This window comes from Pogona vitticeps, chromosome 2 (assembly GCF_051106095.1).
Source record: "Pogona vitticeps strain Pit_001003342236 chromosome 2, PviZW2.1, whole genome shotgun sequence".
NCBI classification, from domain to species: Eukaryota; Metazoa; Chordata; class Lepidosauria; order Squamata; family Agamidae; genus Pogona; species Pogona vitticeps.
In genome coordinates, this window is record NC_135784.1 from 16,138,789 (window position 1) to 16,159,303 (window position 20,515).

Consider the following 20,515-nt stretch of genomic DNA (forward strand, 5'->3'; position numbering starts at 1 on the left):
AGCTGACCACCTTCCCCCCACTTGTTTCCCCCCCTCTTCTTACCTCCCCTCTTTTCCTCCATCCTCTCTGAGATTTGTCGGTGCCATCTGTTTTTTTTTTCTTTTGGTGAGGGGGGGGGTGTTGGATTATTGCTGTTGGCTTTAATATCTCTGTTTTTGTTTTTGTTTTCTAATTTATGAGTTGTAACCTGCCCAGAGTAGTGCTGTGATACTAACTGAATGATTGATTGAATGAATGAATGAATGAAACCAGAAGAAAGATCATCTGTACCCCAAGGCTAATCTGTCAGCAAAACTCAGGTGTTCGCTTCCACTTGGCTGTGTCACCATCTCTGCCGTGCTTCCTCTGGATCCCGAAAGGGCAATTTAACCCATGAGCCCCAGAAGGTGGGCTGCACCCACTCCCCACACCCGGGGGGGGGGGCTTCTTCAGTTATTGGTGGAGAGTGGATTCTCTGACCGAAGAAAGTCTGGAAATGGTCCCTGCTTCTGGGTCACCACGTGGAGGAGCAAAGTGCGCCGGTGGGGGGGAAATGGGGGTGTTATATCCTTTAGCGCTGCTTCTGAATCCAATCCCTCTCCAGGTTGATCCCTTAATTCCCCTCCCCAGCCAGCTCAGGTGCTGCTGCTTTGAGCTGCTTTGGAAGAAAGGGGCTTTCACTCACTTGGTGGCCCTCCTGTTTCTTTCCTGCAAAGACAAGGAGAAAGTCAGAGCCCCACCCCCCGAAAATAATGCAGTTTCGAAGAAGCAAGTGGGCTGGGCTGAGCTGGTGTTCAAAGGGTTTGAACTGGGGACATATTTCACCTGCCGAGAGGGCTAGTGGGATCCTGGCTTCCAATCCCCAAATGGCAGGAGGTCTCCATTTATTTCAGCTTCAGAGGTGCAAGGGGTGAGGTGCTACCCACCACACAAAAGGTTCAATGGGGGGGAAAAGACACACCACTCCCCCCGGAAGACCTCACTCACAAGTCTTCTTACTCATGGCTCAGTGGATCCAGTCTTGATTTTGAGGCCACCAAGAGAGAGAAACATTTACGCCCGGCACAAGTTCTCCCCAAAGGCCTTCAAAGCAAGAAAATTTGATCAGGATCTGGGCCAAATCTAGACCTGGAGGGGCTAGGTGAGAAGACACCCTCCCTGACCAGCTCCTTCCAGTTCCTGAAGTCTGGCCTTGGGACACGACCTGACCATCGCTGATTCCACCCCTTGGCGGATAAGTCTACAGTTGTTCTGGTTTTTCCAGGTCTGAGGGTGGAGCTGATGGCCTCCTGGTGGCCCCCTGGTCCATCTTCAGAACATTGTTTTCAAAGGAGGAAAGGATCTAAGCAGAACCCATAAATTATGTTCAAGGCCCTCCATATGATTAAGCCTATTCCAAACATGCATTATTCTAAAATACCTTGGAACTAACATGTTGCTGGTTTGTTTGCTTGCTTCTCATATTAAGGGTCTCCTCATAACTGGAAGCCTTCAAGTGCAGCTTATTTAGCTTCCGTTGGAAAGCTTTTTTTTCCAGCCTGGCTGGAGATAACTTTTAGGGGAAGAGGTGATAAGATCCTGGTCACTGTTGTTTCTTGTGGTTTCCAGATGCCATTGCTAGAAAAGTCCCACAGACATCTGGAATTATTTTCATAGCCAGACCCTGATAAAGTTGCAACCCCTGGTGTTCTTCCCTAAGAAGAAAGGCAGAGAATGTCAAGTAATCCAGCCATATTCTCGGTACAACACGCCTCCACCTGAGGGAGACTGGGCTCGGCACCCATGCTGTGGCACCATTTGCATGGTGAGGAGCGCACCCCTTCGGAAACTCACAGATGCGGAGAGGTTTGGCCCAGCACCCCTTTAAGTTCAGCTGATTTGGGAAGAGAGTTTGTGTTGGACAGTTATGGCACGTTTCCAGAGTTATGTCTATTTGGCCCAATTAAGAATGGTATTGAACAACATGTAATCAATAAAGATGAAGTGGCTAAAATAAAGGAGACGTCTCTTGTAATATTTTCCACAAAAAATGAGGAGTTGTCAAAATTTGAATCTGATCCTGATCACAGTGATGTAGGATTTTGTGGTGTGACGTCCACTTCCTGGGACGTCCTCCTGCTATATTTTTATTGGCCTGACTTTACTAAAACTTTCTCAGAGGTCTTAAGATGAGTAGTGTAACTTTCAGTGAGAAATCTCTTTGGAGAAGCGGCTGGTGCTAATTTTTCCCCCTCTATTGCACAAGAGTGGCATGAATTCCAGCACAATAAAAACAACAACAACAGGTAATGATGTCTTCTTTACCTTTATTAAATGTCACGGCTGAGTTACAGTGACTTGAACAGGGGTTTCCAGGTATGTGAAGTATTGAAAGAGGAATTTTACTGGTGCGTTTGCCCCTCAGACGCACACTGGCCCAGGAAAAATTCGAACCCAGGTCTCCAGAGACAGTGACGCTTCCTGGAACTGGCAAGATATGAGGGGAAGCGAAGACGGGAGGATTTCCCCGCTGGAGGGCTTACAAGACACGCATCAGGCAATGGGGCATTCATTTGCACAACAGATTTCTCCCGTGGGAGAGTGACAGGTGGCCCAACACCCCTCCCAGGCAGACCCAGGGCTGAGTTCAGATCCTGCTTCCTGATCTCTCCTCAGAGAGACTCACCTCCAGCCAGCAGGAGGGCCGCTGTCCCGAGAAGCCACAGGGGCCCAGGAAGATCATGCTTCCAGTCAGGAAAGTGGCGACCTGCCTCCAACCCCCCCCATTGTTCCCCCACTCGTGGGAAAGGCCACCCAGCATGCAGAGGAGCCGATGGCTGATGTGATTGGATGGGGAAACACCTTTCAGCCAATAAGGAAAAAGGACCACAGGTGCACCTGCCTCTCTGATGCAATTGGTCGCTGGGGAGACCTAAGGGAGATCTTTTTTCCTTCCTCAGTTATCTCAGTTTTCTTCTGTGAAACAGACACCCCTGAAGTTTTAGCGTAATGAATGTAGAAAAAGCTTCATTTTATACATGGAAAAATACAGTAACTTTTGGAAGTGAATTGCCTCAGATGAGAAACCACCCGAAACATGAACTCTCGTGCAATGTCACCTACCTCAGTCTTTTTTTAGAGGTGGGCACGAAGTGCTCTGTCATGCTTCGTCTGTGTGGCAGCAAAGCTGCCTTTCCCCCACCCCCTCACTGGCACTTCCACACACCAGCTGACACATGCTGCTCCGTGCCTCCTCATCACATGATTCTCCTGTCTAGGCAGGCGCCGAGGTTTCCCTGCCCCGCCTCCTTTGGCAGCTGACCACTCAACAGCCATGCAGGGAGAATCTCCATCCCACCTCCTCATCTAAGTGGTCAGCTGTGGGAGGAGGTGGGGCAGGGAAGTCTGGACTCCTGTCCAGACTAGAGATTCACGTGATGAGGAGGCATAGAGCAGCTGTGCTGCCACATGGACTAATTGGGCCAAAGTATAACGAAGCACCTTGTGCCCAGCTCTAGTGCTTTTATTTATTTATTTATTTATTTATTTATTTATTTATTTATTTATTTATTTATTTATTTATTTATTTATTTATTTATTTATTTATTTATTTATTTATTTATTTATACCCCGCCTATCAAGTCAATGTGACCACTCTAGGCGGCTTACAGCACACACTATAAAACAATTAAACATATAACATATCATATAACATAATTTACATATATAAAAAAAATACAAATTTTCCCAAAGATGGCAAAAAACAGGGTATATTATAGCAGAAAAGGAAAAAGAATAATTAGGAATTAGCTGGAAAGAGGGAAGGCCTGCCTGAACATCCATTTTTTCAGTTGTTTCTTAAAAATACCCAGTGAGGGAGCTGCGCGAATCTCAGGAGGTAAGTTGTTCCAGAGGCGAGAAGCCACCGCCGAGAAGGCCTGGTTTCTTGTTTTTTTCCTTCCAGGCCTCCCTTGGCGTCAGGCTCCTCAGCCTCACCTCCTGATTTGCACGGGTGACATGGGTAGAACTGGGTGGGAGTAAGCATTCCGCCAAGTATCGAGGCCCTAAACTTTTTAAACGTAAGCATCAAGACTTTGAAGTCAACGCGGAACCGAATGGGCAGCCAATGCAGCACAGCCAGAATAGGAGAGATGTGATGGTATCTTCTGGCTCCACTTAGGAGTCTGGCTGCTGCATTCTGCACCACTTGGAGTTTTCACGTCAGTCTCAAAGGTAGCCCCATGTAGAGCGCGTTACAGTGCTCTAATCTTGAGATTACGAGCGCATGGACCAAGGAGGTGAGCACCCCCACATCTAGATAGGGTCGCAGCCGGGCTATCCGCCAAAGATGAAAAAAGGCAGTGTGGACCACCGACACGACCTGAGTCTCCATGGAGAGCGCCGGGTCCAGATGGATCCCCAGACTGTGGACCCCACTCTTTGCAGCAAAGGTCACCTCCCCAAATGAGAGGGAGTTGCCCAAGCTGCCAAAAGTGGGGGCACCCACCCTCAAGACCTCCGTCTTGTCCGGGTTCAGCCTCAGCCCATTCTCCTGCATCCACTCCAGTACAGTCCCCAGGCAGCGCTGAAGGGACAGGATGGCATCACCTGCAGTTGGTGAAAAGGAGATGTAGAGCTGGGTGTCATCCGCGTACTGATGACACAATGCCCCACATCCCCGATGACCCCACCCAGCGGCCTCATGAAGATATTAAACAGCATTGGGGAGATAATCGATCCCTGTGGAACCCCACAATTGAGACTCCACGGGGCCAAGACACTCTCCCCAAGCTGTACTCTCTGGGGATGGTCCTCCAAGAAGGAACGGAGCTAGGCAAGTGCCAGGCCACCAATTCCCAGCTCGGAGAGCCTCCCCAGGAGAATACCGTGGTTGACGGTATCAAAGGCCGCTGAGATGTCTAGGAGGAGGAACAGAGATGGTTTTCCTCTATCAGCCTCCCTCAACAGGTCATCACACAGGGCGACCAATGCCGTTTCTGTACCGTGGCGCGGCCTGAAACCCAACTGGAATGGATCCAGGGCATCCGTTTTTTCCAAGAGAGCTTGAAGCTGGTCAGCCACCACCCTCTCCACCACTTTGCTCATGAAAGAAACACTGGCGACGGGCCTGTAATTGCCAATTTCATCCACCGCCAAACTAGGTTTCTTTCTTATGGGCCTAATGAGTGTTTCCTTGAGGGCAGGAGGAAACCTACCCTGACGGAAAGACCCATTTATTATTACAGTGACCCATTCTGTTGTTATCGGCCTGGCTGCTTTGATTAGCCAGGCTGGGCAAGGGTCAAGGGAGGTGGTGGCGGCTCGATAGCGGTCAAGAACCTTGGCCACAGAATCACGCATGACAGGCTGAAAGGTGTCGAAAGTTACCGGGCAAGATGGAGCGCTGGACATCTCTGCTCGACTCACTGTGTTCAAAAAAAGGAGAGAGGTCCCGGCGGATGGCCTCCAATTTAGATTTTAAAAAGGCTGCAAACTGGTCAGGTGAGAAACTAGGGGGAGGCCTATCACCAGGACCAGTTCCAGATAGGTCGCACACTATACAGAATAACTCCGCCTGCTGATTGGACACTTCGCTTATGCAATTAGCCAAGTAAGTTCGACAGGCAGCCTTTACCTTAGACAGGTAAAGGTTAGTTGCGACCCTGACAGCTATCCAATTATAATCCGTCGGGTCCTTCCTCCACCTACGCTCTAGCCTTCTCCTATGTCACTTCAGAGCTCGGAGCTTCTGGTTAAACCAGGGCACCGGGCGGATTCTGGGATGGAGAGGGCTTTTAGGCGCGATCATGTCTACGGTCCTGGTGGCAGCCATGGTCCAGCTGTCAACCAGAGCGTCAACAGGAGCACTAGCCAGGTCAGCCGTAACCCCTCTCATGGCATCCTGGAATCCATCTGGATCCAGTAGCCTTCAAGGGCGGACCATAGAAATAGATCCCTGCTCCCTGCGAGGGGGGAGAGCCACGGAGATGTTACATTTTACCAGATGGTGATCTGACCATGACAAGGGGAGCGACACAAGGTTGGTCACCACCAGACCACACTCGCTCCAATTGGTGAAAAAGACCAGGTCCAACATATGGCCACCCACGTGGGTGGGGCCGTTGACATGTTCGGACATGTTCATGGAAGCCATGGTTTCCAGGAACTCAAGAGCTGGCCCAGTAACCTCTGCCCCTGCGTGCACGTTGAAATCACCCAAGACCAAAAGCCTTGGGAATCCCAACAATGCCGCGGAGACAAAGTCGGCCAGCTCCGGAAGGGAAGCCGCTGGGTTACAGGGAGAGCAGTAACACAGCAAAATCCCAATTCCATCCCTGGGCCAATCGACATGTGGAGTGCCTCTAGACCTGGCTTTACCACAGAGGAGCGCATAGTAAACTGTAAGCTGGATTTATAAACAATGGCTACTCCCCACCACCACTCCAGTATACCCTGGTGCTGGACGGCATGAGAGCCAGGGGAGGACCCCCCTCCCCGCCTATCCACGTCTAGGTTATGCATACCAGGTTAAGCACCTTTTGACAAAACATCCACATTACTCTCTGATGTTTTGATCAACTGATAGCTGAGAAATATATAATGTGTAATAATGTATACATTACTGAAACAGCGATGCCTACTTTGGCTCGGGCATGTCGTGAGAATGGCTGATGGTCGGATTCCATAAGATCTCCTGTATGGAGAATCAGTGCAGGGAAAGTGCCCCAGAAGGAGACCACAACTGCGATACAAGGAGATCTGCAAACGGGATCCAAAGGCCTTAGGAATGGACCTCAACAGATGGGAAACCTTGACTTCTGAGCGTTCAGCCTGGAGGTAGGTGGTGCAGCATGGCCTCTCCCAATTTGAAGAGATACTTTTTCAGCAGACTGAGGCAAAGAGGCAGTCCCGAAACCAGCAAAATCAGGGAGCTGGACAGGGGACAGATTGTATTTGTCTTCAGTGAGGAAGGGATTGTCACTCTCGAATTGGCCTTCTCAGCCACACTAGACACTGTGTCAAGATCTCTATTCAGAGCACATTACCATAGTCTCTTGAGACTGAAGGGTGCCTAAACACCAGCTGAGGAATGAAGGCTCCATCTCAGATAGGATAACTCTGCATAGAGAGAGAGGAAGGGGCTAGAAGAGGCTAAATTCTCTGGGAGCTGCAAGGCATTAGTCATCTAGTAGCTTCCTGACAGGTACCCTGTCTAGAGTATAACACAAACAGAGATTGTGTGTTCCTTCAAAAACTAAGCCCTGCCACCGACCTCCTCCATCGTAATGGAGACACATCATGCTTTTCAACATTAAGGTGTTGTTCAGGAACAAGACTTCCATATTTTTTGGACTACAACCCCAGTTCATAAGTGATGGAGTTGAAATAATGTGGGGATAGGTCTCGGGAGACCAGATACTGTATTCCTCCTTGGCTATGGAAACTCACTGAGAAACAGAGAGAGACTGGTATCTGGTTTCAAACTAGAATCAACCCTTGCACGAACACATGTCAACTGTAACCGACTACCACAGACTCAAACAACCAAGGGGTGTTATAAAGTTTCATAGTGCTCCGAGGTCCTTTTTTCACTGTCATTTTATTAATTATGCTTGTAATTTTTTCGCTATTGTTCAACAGTGTATTTTGGTAATGTTGACACCACTCCTTAAATATCTCATACACTTGAACAACCTTTTAGGGTTCCCATAACTTACAGAAACTTTTTCACGATCTTTCGTGCAAAATTATCCACACTCATCCGGTCAGGATCCATTTTGCATAATCATGACTCATCCAAAGAGGCCTTTTTCCAGTCTAAATATTTATTTGAATTTCAAGGCAATTTTTGTAAAATGATAAAGTTAGACTCATGTTAAAACTCTCTAAGCAAATATTTTGAAATATTTTTTAAAAAATCACAAAACAGAAGGCATGGAGTTACACATATCACATCCTTCTTTAGAATGATGCAATTTCTCCCTTGAATGTGAGTGTTGATGAAGTTTAAAATCTGAGAGCTGCTTGAAATTTTTACCACACCCTCTGCATATATAGTTTTTCTCTTGAGTAAATTGGTTGATGTACTATGACGTTTGAGTATTTGGTCAACCTCTTCCTACATTCTTTGAACTGAACGGGTTTCTCTCCTTTATGATGTTTTCTTAAGGTTGACCCGACTGTGAAGCTTTTCCCACATTCTTCATACTGATAAGGGTTTCTCTCTCATATAACTTTGTGGATGTACACGGTTTGCCTTCTGGCTGAACTTTTCGCCACATTCACTGCACAGAGGGGGTTTCTCTCCCATATGAATTTGCTGGTGTACTTGAATATCACTGCTCTGGCAGAAATATTTCCCACATTCTTTACAAAAATATGGTTTCCCCCTTGAATGCTGATGTACTTTAACAGCTGAGGAATGACTCAAACATTTCCCACATTATTTCCATGCATAGGGTTTTTCTCCTGAATAAATTTGTAGAGGTATTATAAGGTTTCTGATTTGGCTGAAACTCCTCCCACATTCTTCACATTTATAGGGTTTCTCTCCTGTATGAATTTGCTAATGTACTACAAAGTTTGCCTTCTTACTCAACTTTTCCCACCTTCATTACACTGATGGGGTTTCTCTCCCGTATGAATTCGCTGGTGTACTTGAAGATGGCTTCTCCGGCAGAAACATTTCCCACATTCTGCACTAGAACATGGCTTCTCCTCTGAATGGAAGCGCTGATGTACTCTAAAAGTTGAGGAATGACTGAAACATTTCCCACATTCTTTAGACTTATAGGGTTTCTCTCCCGTATGAATTCGCTGGTGTACTTGAAGATCACTGCTCTGGAAGAAACATTTCCCACATGCTGCACAAGAATATGGCTTCTCCCCTGAATGACGGCGCTGATGTACTCTAAAAGTTGAGAAACAACTGAAACATTTTCCACATACTTGACACTTATAGGGTTTCTCTCCCGTATGAATTCGCTGGTGTACTTTAAGATCACTGCTCTGGAAGAAACATTTCCCACATTCTGCACAAGAATATGGCTTCTCCCGTGCATGACGGCGCTGATGTACTTTAACACCTGAGGAATGACTGAAACATTTCCCACATTCTTTGCATATATAGGGTTTCTCTCCTGTATGAATTCGCTTATGTACTTGAAGATGTTCATTGCGTCTGAAGGCCTGTCCACATTCAGGACATTTGTATGCTTTCTCTCCTGTGTGTATTTTTTGATGTCTTTCAAGTTCTGAACTTCTCTTGAAGCTCTTGCCACACTCTAAGCACTTACAGACTTTCCCTTCAGAATGCATTGGTTGAGGTGCTTCAAGGTCAAAGCTAAAGTGTTTGTTTTTCTCCCCTGTGTGAAATCTTGTATCTTCTGGGCTCCATCTGAAACTTCCTCCATCCTCCAAACAGTGACACCGATTTATCTCGGCATGACATGTTGGACATTTCACTGGTCTTTTCCTCAGAGGGATGTTTTGTTGATACACTGAGCTTTGAAGAGCACTGATGCTCCGGTTTGTTGTTTTTCCCATTTCGTCTTCAGAGGCAACGTCGCTCGGATATCTGTGAGATCTGCCTCTCCTCTGGTCTTCCCGATTCTGCCTCAGTGATTCATTTCCATTCCAACAGTTTTCATTTTCATCCTCCCCTCTTTCTGGCAATGTCCCATGGAGTATTACCTCCTTCTCTTTTCCCTCATCTGCTTGAAGGAGAGAATTAATAGCGAATTGAGGATCTAATGGGTTTAAGGGGGAAAAGGTGCCAGAGAAGAAAGTTTATCACAATCATCAACCTGCTTCGTATTCAGGAAATCTTTCTCTAGTTCCTTTCCCAAAATTTTTTAGGTTTAGCTAAAGACACAAGAGGTTCAGTGGCTATCAAGTGAACGGTAACACCCTGGAACACAGGAATAAAATTCAAAAAGATATTGATAAGCTCAAGCATTGGGCTGAAAACAACAAAATGAACTTTCACAGGGATAAGTGCAGAGTTCTCCACCTATGGTAAATAAACCCCAGAAATGAACAGTTACAAAATGGGGGATACTTGGCTCATAATATTATGAGTGAGAAGGATTTTGGAATTGTTGCAGATCACAAGCTGAGTATGAACCGAGAGCGCGAGCTGGCTGTAAAAAAAGGCAAACACTATTTTATCCCTCAAGTATAGTCTCCAAATCCCATGAGGTACTAGTTCCCCTCTATTCAGCACTGGTTAGGCCTCATCTTGAGTTCTGGCTCCAGTTTCTGGACACTGCACTTTAAGAGGGATGCCAACAAGCTGGAGCCAGTTGAGAAGAGAGCAACAAGGGTGATCAAGGGATATATACCTTGTAAATCCTCAAGTGCCTCTAAAAGGAGAAGAAAGCGATCATCTGCATCATTATCTTTTGGGTTGGCTCCTGCTTGCAGCTGCTTCTGTTCATCCTTAAGAGGAGCCTCTCCTTCCATGGGTGTTGATCAAAGGTCGACCTTCATCTGTCACCTTTAACAACAGAGCAGAAGCTTTTTAGAGTAACGGGACACTAGCCGTAACCTCAGTTATGAGTTCCATTGCCTTCAAAGAGAGAATCTAATTCAGCTCTTTATAGATGGAAGACATAATGCTACCACCTTACCCCATTAAGAGAAAATAATAAGGATGTGGCATTTGGATTTCCTGCACTCCAACTCCCCAAATTTTCCCAGAATTCCTCTTCTACAATTTCAAACACCTTCAATTTCTAGACCTCAAGGCTTAGTCTTCAGAGGCTGCACTATAGGTCTCCAGATCCTGCCCCCCCCCATCCAAGGGCACTGTAATTTTTCAAAGGCAGTGTCTATCTTGTCATCTCTGCTGGCCAGGATTTCTGGGAGCTGAAGTGCAAGAACATCTGGGGGCCCAAGGTTGGAGACCACTGGTCTCTAGAAACAAAAGAGCTGCAAGATTGTACCCAGGAGGCATTGCAACAGGAAATGAATGATGTAAGAAGCCAGGCTAGAGGTGAAGAAAACACAGGCGTCTGAAGGTGTGCGTCTCTGAAACAGAAATCTCAGATTCAGGAATTCTGAGAAGTGCCATCCAAAAAAATCGGAAGGGGACATCCCTAGAAGAGAACTCTCTCTCCAGCCCCACCACAAGGATGTGGTACATAGAGACCGTCTCCCTCTGGCAATATTTGCCCATTGCAAAGTTTTCTCCTCTCTTTCACCTTTACTTTTCTCTCAGAAGCCCCATGTTTTCCTCTTACTTACCAAGGTGATGCCCAACTGCCCAGGAAAGCTCATAATCCAGCTACAGAGAAGCAGAAAATTTGGGGGAAAGGAATCAAAAGAGGAGTCACCCGGTGGCTGAATTTCTAGCAGCCAGAAACAAAGCAAAAGCCAGCCCCCATATCTGGCTAAGGTGGGGATGGTGGTCTGGAAGTCTGTGTTTCCGTCTGCTGGTGACTCATTACTAATTGCAACTCTTCTCTTCTCTTTTTCCTTTTATCATGCCCACATTCCCGCCTTGAAATCGAACCACCTGCCAAGAATTACCTTAAGATTTGCAAGGAAATCTGGAGTTTGTAGTTCAGAGCAAAAGAGAGATTCAGGTATGAAGAAAATCTTTTTTCTAAGGGAAAAAAAATTGAGAAGGTTTTTTTTCTTTGATGTCTTCATTTTCATATTTTTATCACTAACCTTCCTGTGTTTATTCATTCATTTTCTCAACTTCCACATGTTGTCCATGTTTGAGGGGGTTTCAAACATTAAAGAGCACACACGCATGCAATGGCTTAAATCCTTTAACTTAGTGTAATAAGTTGTGCTAGAGTAGGCCCATTGAATCAGTAGGGTTTTGGTGAGTCAACTGCATAAGTTCCATTGATTCAAATGGTCCTACTCTAGTACAGTACTCTAGTTGTTGATTCCTTTGGTAAAACAAGCAGCATTGGCCCTACAAAGGAGTTGAATCTCCCGATCTCCACTTGCTTCAACGAGCCACAATAGTGAAACATATGATGTGAAGCAACAGGATTTCAGCCATCCACTGGAAATTGCGATTTTTGTTTCATTTCTGGTCACAGTCTGTTTCCCAAGGTAAGTAGGTAAATACCAGCCGGCATCCTATCCCTTGCCCCAGAGAAGGTTCTCAGCATGTTCTGGGCTCAGTTATGTTTAGCTCACTCCAGGACTTGTTGTTCTTGTAGTAGTTGTGGTTATTGTTATCTGCTTCACCCTCATGGCAACAGCTTGAATTAAGAGACCTCCTGTATAAGTTCACTCCCACTTGCGGCAGCACCTGCTGCTTCGGATGATCATCCCGCTTGGCTTCATGGCAGGCCAAGGGTAGGACCATGTTAAGATGTCCAAGTCTGAATACAGGCCTTTTCCAGGCCGTTGGTTCTTCCTCCCTCTTTTCTATTTCAGGGGCGTCCATTCACCTTTTTCTGCCTGATGGAGCTGTGAAGGGCCCATCTGCACTGACCATGGCTTTCACTCCCCTTGTGCCGGTGAGAGAAGATACCCTTTCACCTTGGGTTCATGTGATGCTGGGCCAAAACTATTTTTACTCTGCCTGAAAGAAAATCAGAGTGGTGGACAAGAAAGAGTTAAAGCAGAAGTTTTTTTGACAGAGGAAGGGAAAGGAAAGGTGGAGGAGCAATGGGTAGAGGTGTAGGAGGAAGGTATAAAAGGGGAGGAAAAGGCATGAGAATTTTAACTGACAAGGGAGAGAAAGAGAGAGGAGAAAGAGGAAACAAAAGCGCGTGAAGTAAGAGATCTTTTGGAGGACTTTCCAAATCTGAGGGTGGGTTACCAGATCCAGAGCCTAAGCGATGAGGCGAGGTGGTACAAGAAATGACAGAATGGACGGTGGTGGTTTACCCGAGAGGTCAGCGTCCTTTGAGGAAGGTAGTTTGACCGGACGCGACTTTTGACAAACCACCACCGGAGCGAGATTGGGCAGAACACCCTTGTTGTGGAACTCTCTGTGCAGTGAGAAGTGCCCCCCTGCAGAAGCCAACCGACAAGGAGCGATTAGGTCCGGCTCCCCGGTTTTAAGAAATGAATTTGTTGTAAATCAATATGGGCAGGTGGAGAGAATGTTGACAGAGTGGGACAGTTTAGAGCCAATAGAAGTTGTTATAGATATACCATTGTTAAGAGTTCATAAAGAAAGTTCTGTTTCAAGAGATCAGACTCCTGGCTTTCCTGCACTTCTCGGTGAACCGCCAAAAATAAATTATGAACATTTTGACAAACATGCATAATGAATGTGAGACGGGAGGTGAGTCAGGATTCCTGCTTGCTGGAGCACCGTCCCTCCTCGTGAGTGAGACAGAGGATAAAGGGAGAGGAGAACCCTCGCCAACATCAGATGAAGCATCACAGGAGTCGGAACTAAGTAGAGGAGATGGCAGAGGAGTTGAGGGGAATGAAAATAAAGGACGATAGGTCAGAAAAGGCAGGAAGGGAGAGAGAAAAAGGAGGGGAGATGGAAGCAGAGAGAGGAGAAGGGAGAGGAGAAGGGAGAGGAGAGGAGGGAGAGTTGCGTCTCAGTTGGGAGGGACCCTTGGACCAAGAAATGGGAGAGGCTGAGAATAATTAAAGAGGAAGCTGATTATAGGCGGAGGATGGTAATTCCAGCACGGCTCTCTTATTGGGGAGAAGCTGAAGCAAGAGAGTGGAGGAGGAAGTTAAGAGGGGAGAAAGAGCGGGTATAGAGAGAAAGGAAAGAGAGGATCGAATGGAGAGCCAGGGAGATGAGGAGACTAGCTGAGAGAGAATGGATTGGGAAAGGATTGGAGCAGGAGAGAGCTGCCAAGTGGGATGATTTTGATGTGGACGAGACCATGCCCCTCCTTTATGCTCCATCATGGATGACCCTGAAGAGATGGACACCCCCTGAGTTACTGGGATATTGGAATAACATTTATAGTAACTCTTGCATTTGATGGTTGGAAACCCCTTCCGGACCTGTTGGGAGAAGGAGAGAAAGCACGCTCACCCGTTCAGGACACTTGTTTATTACTTTGAAGCACAAATAAATGTTCCACAGTTTTCACTGCAGCCGGTGTTGCCTGAAGTTATTGTGAAACAAACAGACCCAAACAGACCCAATTCACTCACAGTGAACTAGACACCCTTGATCTTTATTTAGTCCTGCAGGAACACACCAGTGGGGTCTTGACTTAAGAACGGCTCGAGTTAAGAACATTTTGACTTAAGAACCACTCTCATAGGAAAATATTGACTTGACTTACATACTTAGATTTGAGTTAAGAACTGAAAAAAAAACCACGTGGGAGGCAGGGAAAGTGCAAAATTTGAACTTTCAGTTAACTGTTGGCCAGTGAAAAGGGTGCCTGTCTGCTTCCTCACTCCTCCCAGCATTTAGAGAGTGGATTGGGAGTCTTCAGAGTGCCTGGTACTGCCTGGACTGTATTTTCCCTGCCTTCCCTGAACCTTTCTTGACCTAAGAAAAAAGAAACAAAATATCCCCCTCTAGTGGTCGACGGCAGAATAGCAGCTTCCCATTAGTTTCTATGGATGGAAAAGAGCAGATACGGATCAAATGGTTTTCAATGCATTCCTATGGGAAATGCAGATTTGACCTGAGAACTTTTTGACTTGAGAACCGCCTTCCAATACGGATTAAGTTCTCAAGTCAAGACCCCACTGTACACCTCTTATCTTCAGCTCCAGCCTCCATTTCCCTCCCCCTACTCTGCCCTCTTCATGATTGAAGAGCCGCGTGTCACATCTGTGCTCCTTCTCAACCTCGCCTGTCTTCAGGAGAGTCTCCTTCCCGTAGTCCAGGTACTTCTGCAGCCACTTGATCCAGTCGCCCTCCAGGAAGTTCTTCCGGCCCTCAGTCCAGACTTGGTCGGCCTCCCACCATCTCTTGGTCACCTGGGCTTTTGAATCAGTGGCCATCCAAGTGAGCGTCTCCTTCTCTCCAGGCTGAGGAAATCCTTCCCGTCAGAGCCGAACTGGGAGTGCCCCCCCCTGCGCCCCTCATTGCCGAGTTCAAGCTGTACATACATTGCCAGACCTGGAGCCCTGGGAGATGGACAGAAAGACACTAGCACTGTGTGATTCCACAACGCAAACCAGAACTGTCACACCTTTATTCAGCAGAATGAGAGGGCCTCAAAAGGCACCCAGCCGTGTGAGACGCCTATTTCAGTGGGTGAGGAGAACGGGAGTTCTAATCCAACACATACAGAAGGGGGCCAAGTTGCAGAAAGCCAGCCATGTTGTATAGGAGAAGTAGAAAGCACACACATAGTATTTGAAAAACACATTTCTGTTTTTATTTTTAATGGCTGTTTATGGCCTTGTCAGGTAGTGGGCACAAGAACACCCAAAGCCCACTGAGATTCCCTTTTGTTTTATTTTACAGTGGTGCCTTGCATTATTATTATTATTATTATTATTATTATTATTATTATTATTATTATTATTATTATTATTATTATTATTATTATTATTATTATTATTATTATTATTATTATTATTATTAAGACGCAGCCTGTTCTCCTGCATCCATTGCAGTACAGCCTCCAGGCAGCGCTGGAGGGACAGGACAGCATCACCAGCAGTTGGTACGAAGGAGATGTAGAGCTGGGTGTCATCAGCGTACTGATGACACGATGCTCCACACCCCCTGATGACCCCACCCAACGGCCTCATATAGATGTTGAACAGCATTGGGGAGATAATAGACCCCTGTGGAACCCCACATTTGAGGCTCCATGGGGCTGACACAATCTCCCCAAGCTACACTCCCTGGGGACAGTCCTACAAGAAGGAGCGGAACCAGGCCAAAGCCAGGCCTCCGATACCTAACTCGGAGAGCCTCCCCAGGAGGATACCGTGGTCGATGGTATCGAAGGCCGCCGAAATTTCGAGGAGGACCAACAGAGACGTCTTACCTCTGTCGGCCTCCCTCAACAAGTCATCGTACAGGGCAACCAATGCTGTCTCTGTACCATCGCGCGGCCTGAAGCCTGACTGAAATAGATCCAGGGCATCTGTTTCCTCCAGGAGCGCCTGAAGCTGGTCAGCCACCACCCTCTCGACCACTTTGCTCATGAAAGAAACGTTGGCGACGGGCCTGTAATTGCCAATTTCGTCCACCGCCAAACTAGGTTTCTTTCTTATGGGCCTAATGAGTGTCTCCTTAAGGGCACAAGGAAATCTGCCCTCAAGGAGAGACCCATTTATTATTACAGTGGCCCACTCTGTTGTTATCGGCCTGGCTGCTTTGATTAGCCAGGCCGGGCAAGGGTCCAAGGAGGAGCAGGTGGCTCAACAGCAACCAAGCACCCTGTCCACAGAGTCAGGCATGACAGGCTGAAAGGTATCAAAAGTTACCGGACAAGAAGGAGCGCTGGACATCTCTGCTCGACTCACTATATTCACTGTATTTTATTTCCTTCTGTTGAAGCACATGTTTTGCCAACTCAGCAAACAACTCTCTAGGTTACTCTTGGAGAATAGAAAAAGAAGAGGAACAGCTGTGTTCATCCAGGGGAAAAAACAGATGTAAAATTCAGGAAAAAAAACAAAGTGTGCTGCTTATATACCGCTCCCTAGCACTTCAAGCACTCTCTGAGTGGTTTACAAGTTAGTTAAGCAGGCTACACATTGCCCCCCCCCCCAGCAAGCTGGGTACTCATTTTACCAACCTTGGAAGGATAGAAGGCTGAGTTAACATTGAGCAGGCAATCAGGGATTGAACCCCAAGTCATGAGCACAGTTTTAGCTGCAGTACAGCAGTTTAACCACTGCAACACGAGGCTCTTACAAGGTATTAGGCATCCACTTTTGCCTGCCCTCCAGACACACAAGCTTCTCCTCCACTCACCCCAGCTGTGCTTAAAGCAGCTCCACAGGGTCACCCAGAAGTAAAACTCCCAGCTCCGGGAGAACTGGGTCTGCCAGTCCCAATACTGGGGGTCCTCTTGTTCCACTTTCCGGATCCAGGACGCATGGGGGGCAGATCCTTCCTGGTGTCGCTGTCATAGCAGACAAATGGCTGGTCAACCAATTAGGCCACGATGGCGAAATGAGCCAGCCATTGGCCAGTCTCCGAAACTCTGGTGAAAAAAATATAGTGCAAGGTATGGTGGGCATGGGAGGTAAAGGAACCTGCAAAGAAAAGGGGGTACCCCCCTTAGGGGAAGATGCGCCAGTTGGGGCTCCTGACCCCATAAAGGCCAACTCCCGGCAACAAAAGGCAAGTGGCGGGGCTACAAGAAGCCCACGCAGAACATTTTGCGGGTCTTACTGCAGTGAGACATCAAAGTGACAGGAGAAACGTAAATGCCATACAAAATAAGGCCTAAGAAGTACTCAACCCCTGCAGCCTAAATTGTTTCCTTCTGGAGCGTGGGGTTAATATGCTTGGGCCACCCCCCCCAACAACAGCAAGGGGCACTTTGGGGATTCGGGATGCCGCACATGGCCTACCATTTTATTAGGGAAACTCTGATGTTGGGCTCTGGCTGTTCTGAAAGAGCGGCAGAAAAGTAGTCCCCCAGGTAGTTATCGTCATTCCAAGGCCAAGGGGATATTTAAAGGAAGAATTGTGTCTTTGTGGTTTTAATATTGCTCTTATTATGAGTCTAAAGACTCCCAAGATTAATACATGAAGGGTCCACAGGACAAATTCCTTAATTTCTGCCTGTCTCTAACACATTAATCAATCAGCCAGAGACAGAGAGATCCAATAGATAAGTATTTATTTTTCAGCTGAAACTTTGTTTAATGCATTCCTGTTGGGCGAAAACTCACCGCTATGCGAAGATCCTCCATAGCGCTGCCATTTTCGCGCCATCGGTAAGAGAGGAAATCACGCGAAAATGGTTGCGGTGGCCATTTTGGAACCGCCGATCAGCTGGCCGAAAATGGGGCCGGTGCTCTCCCCTGCCTTCCTTCCAAGCGTACGCCAGCTTTTTCGGCCGGCTGACTGGCTGGCGCTTGGCCAGGAGGGCGCGGGAAGAGTTTGTCGGCCAGCTGACCGGCCGGTGATTGGGCAGGAGGGTGGGGGAAGGCTCCCCCACCCTCCTCCCGAGCGCACACCAGCATTTTCCCCCAGCTGACCAGCGGGAGCTTCAGAAGGTCGCAAAATCTTCTTCGCTATGCGGATTCGTCGTTAAACAGGGCGCCGTTAAGTGAGGCACCACTGTACAAATTTTTATAAGTTCAATCTGAAAAGAGGGAGGCAAAGGGGTGTGGAGAAGGCAAAGGAATGTATGTATGTGTGTGTGTGTGTGTGTGTGTGTGTGTGTGTGTGTGTGTCTGTGTATAAATACTAAATAATATATATTGTATGTATTAACTGGACTCCTTCAAGTCTTAATATGATACTTGTTTAATGCATTTTAAATATTACAATTATTTATTATTTGGCTTTTAACTTTGTTACTTTTAATACCTTAAGCCACTCTGGATATCTTGGGAGAATGGCAGCACGTAAATATTTTAAACGCAATAAATTATACCAATTGGTTTTGTGGCACTTTAAAATAGAGAAAAAATTATTCTGTGATGTAGGATTTTGTGGTGTGGCGTCCACCACCTGGCATGTCCTCCTGCTATTTTTTTTTGGCCTGACTTTACTAACACATCCTCAGGGGTCTTAAACTCAGTAGTGTAACTTTCAGTGGTAAATCTCTTTGGAGAAGTGGCTGGTGATGATTTTCCCCCCTCTATTGTACAAGAGTAGTGTGAATTTTTGCGCAATACAAATAAAAACAGGAGGCGATGTCTTCTTTACCTTTATTAGGATTTCTCCCATGGGAGAGCGAAAGGCGGCACAACACCTCTCCCAAGCAGATCCAGGGCTGAGTTCAGATCCTGCTTCCTGATCCCTCCTTAGAGAGAGACTCATCTCCAACCAACAGGAGGGCCGTTGCACAAAGGAGACACAGGGGCCCAGGAAGATCATGCATCCAGTCAGGAAAGAGGCCACCTGCCTCCAAACCCACCCGTGTCACTCCCCCACTCGTGGGAAAGGCCAGCCAGAAGGTAGAGGAGCTGATGTTTGCTGCAATTGGATGGGGAAACGCCTTTCAGCCAATAAGGAAATAGGACCACAGGCCTTCCTCTCTGATGCAAGTGGGTCACTGGGGAAATCTTTGTTTTCTCCTCAGCTGTCTCAGCTTACTTCCATGTAAGAGACACCCCTCAAGTTTTAGCGTAATGATATTAGGAAAAAGTATCATCTTATACATGGAAAAAATGTGGGTTTTTTGGAAGTGTATTGCCTCAGATGAGAAACCACCAGAAACATTAACTCTCATGCAATGTCACCTACCTCAGTCTTTTTTTAGAGGTGGGCATGAACTGCTTTGTCATGCTCTGTCTGCGTGGCAGCAAAGCTGCATTTCCCCTATCTCCTAACTGGCACTTCCACACACCAGCTGCCACATGCACCTCCGTGCCTCTTCATCACATGATTCCCCAGTCTAGGCAGGAGCCGAGGTTTCCCTGCCTCGCCTCCTCTGACAGCTGACCACTCAATAGCCATGCAGGGAGAATCTCCATCCCACCTTCTCCTCTGAGTGGTCAGCTGTGGGAGGAGGTGGGGCAGGGAAGTTTACACTGGAGATTCCCATGATTAGGAGGCACAGAGCAGCTATTCTGCAAGGTGGACTAATTGGGCCAAAACATAACGAAGCACCTTGTGCCCATCTCTAGTGCTTTAGCAAAACATCCATATTACTCTCTGATGTTTTGAACCACTGATAGCTGAGGAATACATAATGTATAATAATATATACCGTATTTTTCGCTCCATAAGACGCACCTTTCCATAAGACGCACCAATTTTTAGGAGAAGAAAACAGGAAAATATAATCTGTTTTCTTCGCTCCATAAGATGCACAGACTTTCCACCACCCCCGTTTTGTGGGAAAAAAGTGCGTCTTATGGTGCGAAAAATACGGTACATTACTGAAACAGCGACATCTACTTTGGCTCGGGCATGTCATGAGAATGGCTGATGGTCGGATTCGAAAGGATCTCCTGGATGGAGAATTAGTGCAGGAAAACTTCCCCAGAGGAGCCCACAACTGCGATACAAGGAGATGTGCAAGTGGGATCCGAAAGCCTTAGGAATGGAGTTCAACGGATGGGAAACCTTGATATCTGAGTGTTCAGCCTGGAGGCAGGTGGTGCATCACGGCTTCTCCCAAGAGACCCTTGTCCAGCAGGATGAGGCAAAGAGGCAGTCCCGAAACCAGCAAAATTAGGGAGCTGGACAGGGGACAGATTGTATTTGTCGTCAGCGTGGAAGGGATTGTCACTCTCGAATTGGCCTTCTCAGCCACGCTAGACGCAGTACCAAGATCTCTATTCAGAGCACATTACCATAGTCTCTCGAGACTGAAGGATGCCTACAAACCAGCAGGGGAATGAAGGCTCCATCTCAGATAGGATAACTCTAGAAAAGGCTAAGTTCTGTGGGAACTACAAAAAAGTGTGCTGCTTGTATACTGCCCCATAGTGTTTCAAGAACTCTCTGGGTGGTTTACAATATTATTATGCAGGCTACACATTGCCCCACCC

At 47.0% G+C, this 20,515-nt stretch overlaps 3 protein-coding genes across 3 annotated transcripts in view; 1 reads left to right on the forward strand and 2 right to left on the reverse strand.

Moving 5' to 3' along the window:
- LOC144587386 (uncharacterized) overlaps positions 1 to 20,515 on the reverse strand; it is a 176,572-nt gene that overhangs the window by 110,179 nt on the left and 45,878 nt on the right. The window lies entirely within an intron of this gene.
- Positions 1 to 20,515, forward strand: part of LOC144582993 (uncharacterized) — a 140,212-nt gene that overhangs the window by 8,328 nt on the left and 111,369 nt on the right. The window lies entirely within an intron of this gene.
- Positions 7,766 to 11,455, reverse strand: LOC110071455 (uncharacterized). The gene is made up of 3 exons (XM_072988057.2): positions 11,207 to 11,455; positions 10,303 to 10,457; positions 7,766 to 9,675 (listed from the first exon to the last, which is right to left on the reverse strand). The coding sequence occupies exons 2-3, from the start codon at positions 10,421 to 10,423 to the stop codon at positions 8,555 to 8,557; spliced, it is 1,242 nt and encodes a 413-aa protein (XP_072844158.2). The 5' UTR covers positions 10,424 to 10,457; positions 11,207 to 11,455; the 3' UTR covers positions 7,766 to 8,554.